General features: G+C 40.0%; 1 protein-coding gene across 1 annotated transcript in view; it reads left to right on the forward strand.

Annotated features, from left to right (window-relative positions):
* The first annotated feature begins 5635 nt into the window (after positions 1 to 5635).
* EIF3E (eukaryotic translation initiation factor 3, subunit E) overlaps positions 5636 to 5849 on the forward strand; it is a 40844-nt gene continuing 40630 nt past the window's right edge. The window contains exon 1 of the mRNA XM_005869062.2: positions 5636 to 5811. Coding sequence (XP_005869124.2) covers positions 5641 to 5811 — 171 coding nt within the window. The 5' untranslated portion in view covers positions 5636 to 5640. The remainder of the gene's footprint in view (positions 5812 to 5849) is intronic.

The following is a 5849-nucleotide window of genomic DNA, read 5'->3' on the forward strand; positions in this document are numbered from 1 at the left end:
CTGATAGTCTTCAATCTTCAGCTAACTTCCCAAGTTGTCGTTCTCAAATATTTCTTACACTTTCCTGATTTTGTGTCTCTACAGTGTGCAGATTGTTCCTGAACCACCTGCACGACTCTCTTCCATATCTGTGGTAAAAGTCAGCAGTCCCAATACAAAAAACATCCACTCTGCAAGCTTCCTCCATTTTTTCTATCCTCTTGAGAATGAATCTGTTTGAGGCCAGTCTGATTGGAACCCATGCTCTTCCTGTATCCCCTATCTCATATTGTATCTTTCCATTACAGTTACTTAAATACATATTGTATCATGTCTATCAGCATACACACATATTTTAAGACACTCTCCCCAGACTTCATATCTATCACTACATTTCACTGTTTCCCTTTTTTGTAAAATTCTTCAAAAGATCTATTTATATATATTATTTCACTTCCTTTCCTCCCATCTCTACAAACTGAAGTGCCTGAGATTTAGCCCTGCTCATCTCTTTTCCCAGCACATTTACACTCTGATCTCTTCTAGTCCCAAGGGTATAAATTTCATCAATACATTGACAAGATCTAATTTTCTATCTCCAGTTCTTACCTTTTTCTTGAATTCCAGATTCATATGCATCACTGCCAAATCAATATCTCCACTTAGATGTCTAATAGGCATCCCAAACATACTATGTCCAAAACTAAAATCTTGATTTCTCTCCTCTCTAAAACATGTATCTATCACATCCTTCCTCTTCTTAATGTTAAATGGCCTCTCAGTTCATCTACACCTTAGAATCATCTTTGACTCTTCTCTTTCTCATCTAATTCATTAGCAAATTTTGCTAGCTCTTTACTCAAAATACACTCAGAATTTTACTACTGTCCACAACTCTTTCACTACTACCACTAAGCCACCATCATCTCTTGCTTGAATTATTTCAATAGTCTATTAACTGATATCTGTTAATGCTTATTCCCCAACCCCCTACCCTCAATTCCTTAAAGTGGTCTTTTAAAAACATAACTTTGATTATGTGACTTCTCTGCCCCAAATCCACCAATAGCTACCCACCTCATTCGGAATACAAGGCAAAGTCCTTACCATGACCTACAAAGCATTACATTATCTGGTCCACCACTCTCTCACATCTTCTACCACACTTCCTCTTGTTCAATCAGCTCTTGAATTTCTAAACTCCTTGCTATTCCATCAACTTTTGCTTCAGCACCTTTACACTTAATGTTGCTTCACCTGGGAATTTTACTCTTCTAGAAAGCCATAGGCTCCCTCACTTTCTTAAGGTCTCTTCAAATTCTACCTTATCAGAGAGGCCTTCCCTGACCACTTTATTTTTTTTAATATATTTTATTGATTTTTTACAGAGAGGAAGGGAGAGGAATAGAGAGTTAGAAACATCAATGAGAGAGAAACATCTATCAGCTGCCTCCTACACCCCCCCCACCGGGGACGTGCCTGCAACCAAGGTACATGCCCTTGACCGGAATCAAACCTGGGACCCTTCAGTCTACAGGCCGACGCTCTATCCACTGAGCCAAACCGGTTAGGGCATATAAATTATATATATATAGGGTGTCCCAAAATTCATACAAGATTTGAATTTTGCATGAGCATTAACAACAATAACAACAAAAAATAAAAGCCTAATTTTACTTGGTTTATTGAATCAGATTCTAATATCTGTTGCCCTTTGATTTCAATCCCTTCAATTTGATAAGCATTACCAAGTACCAATTATGGCCCAGGAGCAGGGACAATGAAGACCAATGAAGACTACGGCTTTGCGTATGTGCCAGCAAAGCCGTGGAGGCCATTTACCCGATGTGCTATTCCATACATAACCCTATACTGTATACTTTATGAATCAATAAAAAATTTACAATTTTTAATTATAAACCTGTGTTTTCTATCAAAATTACTTCTTGCGTGAATTTTGGGACACCTTATATTAAATTCCCCACAATTCTCTAATTTTTAACTTGCATATTGGTCTTCATAGCACTTATCACCACCTAACAAAGTATAAATTTGTTCATATGTTTAAATCTGTCTTCTTCCACTTGAATATAAGTTTCTTTTCTTTACTGGTGAGTTACCAGGACCTAGAACAGTGCCTAGCACATTGTAAGAATTCAACTTATATAGAATGAATGAGTAATTGTCACTTTCTGTAGCCAGGGACTAGCTCCGAGTGATAATATATTCCCATTTATATCTAGCTTAGTACTTTTCATATGATAAAAGTTAAAAATATTTGTCAAATTAAATTACATCTTATTTCTCTTCGATTTTTTAAAGATGGCTCTCTGATCCTTTTTGGCAAGTTTCCACACTTTGACCTGCTTCTCTCCTTCCTCTGTCATAGGTCACTTTTACTGGAAGCCTCAGTTCTTGCTAGTTCTCTCTTTAACTCCCTCTTTTCCTATCTATATTACATTACAACTTTATTCCCTAGGATTCCAGAAAATTTGAGATTACAAATGACATTTCACAGTTCTTAGATACTATAAAGACTATTCCCCACAGTGTAGCAGCCTATACTATCATGTATTTTCTGCTTCATGGGAATTCAGCCTTGCTCTCCTAACAATATGTAAATGGCACAGAATTGTTGGCACAATGGAGAGATCATATCATACCCTCAAATCCTTGAAAACATCGTGTTCAAGTTTACAAGCTTGGTAAGTAGTAACAACTATATCAACTGATCCAAAATAGTATTTCCATTTTCATACTATACATCACCTCTTAGTATCTAACAAGGATCTTATTCTGTTTCAAATAGAATTCCTGATATTAGCACCCATACATACTCCTTTGCCATTCTTCTCCCACCCCCTCCATATTTTAGTCACCAGTAGGTATCCGCTTCTTAAGTCCAAATTCCAGAAATTGTTTTTAAATTTAAACTTTTATTCTGGAATAGCAGATTCACGTGCAATTGTAAGAAACAATACAGAGAAATCTTGTGTACCCTTTCATCCAGTGGTAACATCTTGCAAAATTATAGTACAGTCTGGGAGTTCCTCTAGGAATTAGTCATAGACTTACTATATAACCCAGCAATTCCACCTTTGGGTATATACCCAAGAGAATTGAAAACATATGTCCACATAAAAATGTGTACATGAATGTTTGCAGCAGCATTATTCTTAGTAGCCAAAAGGTAGAAACAACCCAAGTGTTCATCAATGAATGAGTGGGTAAACAATATCCATAAAATGGAATATTATTTGGCCATAAAAAAGGAGTGAAGTGCTGATACATACTGCAACTTGGATGAACCTTGATCACATTAGCTAAGTAAACAAAGACAGACAGACCGGCCAGTGTTGCTCAGTGGTTGAGCGTCAACCTATGAACCAGGAGGTCACGATTCCTGGTCAGGGCACATGCCCGGGTTTTGGGCTCAATCCCCAGTAGGGGACCTGCGGGAGGCAGCTAATCAATGATTCTCTTTCACCATTGATGTTTCTATCTCTCTCTCCCTCTCCCTTCCTCTCTGAAGTCAATCGAAAAATATTTTTTAAAAAGTCAGGCACAAAAGGCCATATTTTATATGATTCCACTCACATTAAAGTCCTGAATAGAAAAATCTACCAAGACCAAAAGTAGATTAGTGGTTGCTTAGGATTGAGGGAGAGTGAGCAAAAGGAAGAGATGGAGAAGATGAAGTTACAGAGGTAATGGGTCCAGGTGAACTAGGGCTTTTTAGGCCATTATTAGACATATCTTTTACTCTCAGTGAGATAATAAGGCTTGGAAGGTTTTGAGCACAATTTGATTTTTTTTTTAAAGAATAGTTTATTGATTTTTTAGAAAGAGAGGAAGGAAGGAGAGAGAGAGAGAGAAACATCTGGAAATTCAACCAGCAATCAACTGAGCCACAGTGTCCAGGGCCACAATTTGAGATTTAAAAGTCACTCTGGCCCTGGCCTATGAACCAGGAGTTCAGGGTTCAATTCCTGGTAAGGGCACATGCTTGGGTTGCGGGCTCAATCCCCAGTAGGAGGCAGGCAGGAGGCAGCCAATCAATGATTTTCTCTCATCATTGATGTTTTTATCTCTCTCTCCTCTCTGAAATAAATTTAAAATATATACATATTTTAAAAAGTTACTCTTGCTGCTGTATGGAGAATAAACCATAGGAGGAAATAAAGGGAAGCAAAGTGATTAGTGAAGAGGCCATTCCAAAAATCAAAGCAAGAGATGATGATGGTTTAGACCAGTGATGGCGAACCTTTTGAGCTCGGCGTGTCAGCATTTTGAAAAACCCTAACTTAACTCTGGTGCCGTGTCACATATAGAAATTTTTTGATATTTGCAACCATAGTAAAACAAAGACTTCTATTTTTGATATTTATTTTATATATTTAAATGCCATTTAACAAAGAAAAATCAACCAAAAAAATGAGTTCGCGTGTCACAGGTGACACGTGTCATAGGTTTGCCATCACTGGTTTAGACTAAGGATTAACTTTGGAGGTGGTTTGAATTGATTGGATCTGGATATGCTTTAAAGGTGAGAACCAAAGGATTTGTTGGATTCCATGTAGAGAGTGTAAGAGAAAAAGTCAAGGATGACTTCGAGGTTTTGGGTCTGGGCACCGGGACAGAGAGAATTGACATTCACTGAGTTGGAGGAGTGCAAAAGGAACAGGTTTTGATGAGCTAAATGGGGAGGTTTTGGTTTGGGTATGTTAATGTTGAGATGTTAAGTAGGCAGTTGGTTATATGTGGGTCCATGGTTAACTAACAGTCTGTGTTGGGGCTATACTTTGAGAGCTGTCAATGTGTACATTTCATTTAGAGCCATTTGGGTGAATGCTATTAGGGCCTAGATAGGTACGAGGTACAATCCTAAGGCACTCCACAATGAAGAGGCCTGAAAGATGAGAAGGAACTAGCAAAGGAGACTTCAGGGCACTTAGAATAAAAAAAAAAAAAAAAAAAAAAAACCCACGGTCCTTACCTTAATCATGACCTGGCCCTTCTCTCCATCTTTAACCTCACTCTTCACTCGCACAGGACATTCGTTTTTGAAACACACCAAGTCCTTTCCTGTCTCATGGCCTTTGTTTTTGCTGTGCCTTCCATGAGGCATGTTTTTACCCCGGCTCGAATTTGGGTCACTTCCTTGTCTTACCACCACTCTCAGGTAAACTGTTACCTTGAGTTTTCTCTAACCACTTTCATTCCCTCCCGAGTTTTCTCTAACTTACCCCTCATTAGAAAGGCCCAACCCGACCATCCCCGCTAAGTTATGGCTCTTCCTATAATCTGACATTCGTACTTGTTTTCTATCTAGAAACAATTTAACAAACGCTTACAAAGCGGTTACCATCTGCCAAATGAAAGCCATATTCCTCCTTGCCTGTGGCTTTCTGGAGAGCGGGGTCCTCGTTATCTTGTCCCCTGCCCCCTCACAGTGCAATCTGCATTGCTTCAGCAATTCTGAGGCTTCAGCATTTATGAACGAAATGGATCGTAGGGCACTGACAGCATTTCAAACAGACGGAACTTGCCGCCGATCCGCCTGGTCCCTAAGCAGTCCAGAGCACCGCGCGTGCGCTCTCGGACTCCGAGCACCGGGGAGTCCACCCCGCCCCGTCGCCGGGGTGAGTAGAACCACTGCGCATGCGCGCCACGGGGCCTGTCTGCGCGTCGGCGCTACCAATAAAGTTGTTGTGGGCTGAGCCTCTCCTTTTCCTTGGCAAGATGGCGGAGTACGACTTGACCACTCGCATCGCTCACTTTTTGGATCGGCATCTAGTCTTCCCGTTGCTTGAGTTTCTCTCCGTCAAGGAGGTGAGCGGGACCTTGGGTGCGAGGACCCTGTGGGAGCG

The sequence above is a fragment of the Myotis brandtii genome, unplaced genomic scaffold (assembly GCF_000412655.1).
Source record: "Myotis brandtii unplaced genomic scaffold, ASM41265v1 scaffold285, whole genome shotgun sequence".
Lineage (NCBI taxonomy): Eukaryota > Metazoa > Chordata > Mammalia > Chiroptera > Vespertilionidae > Myotis > Myotis brandtii.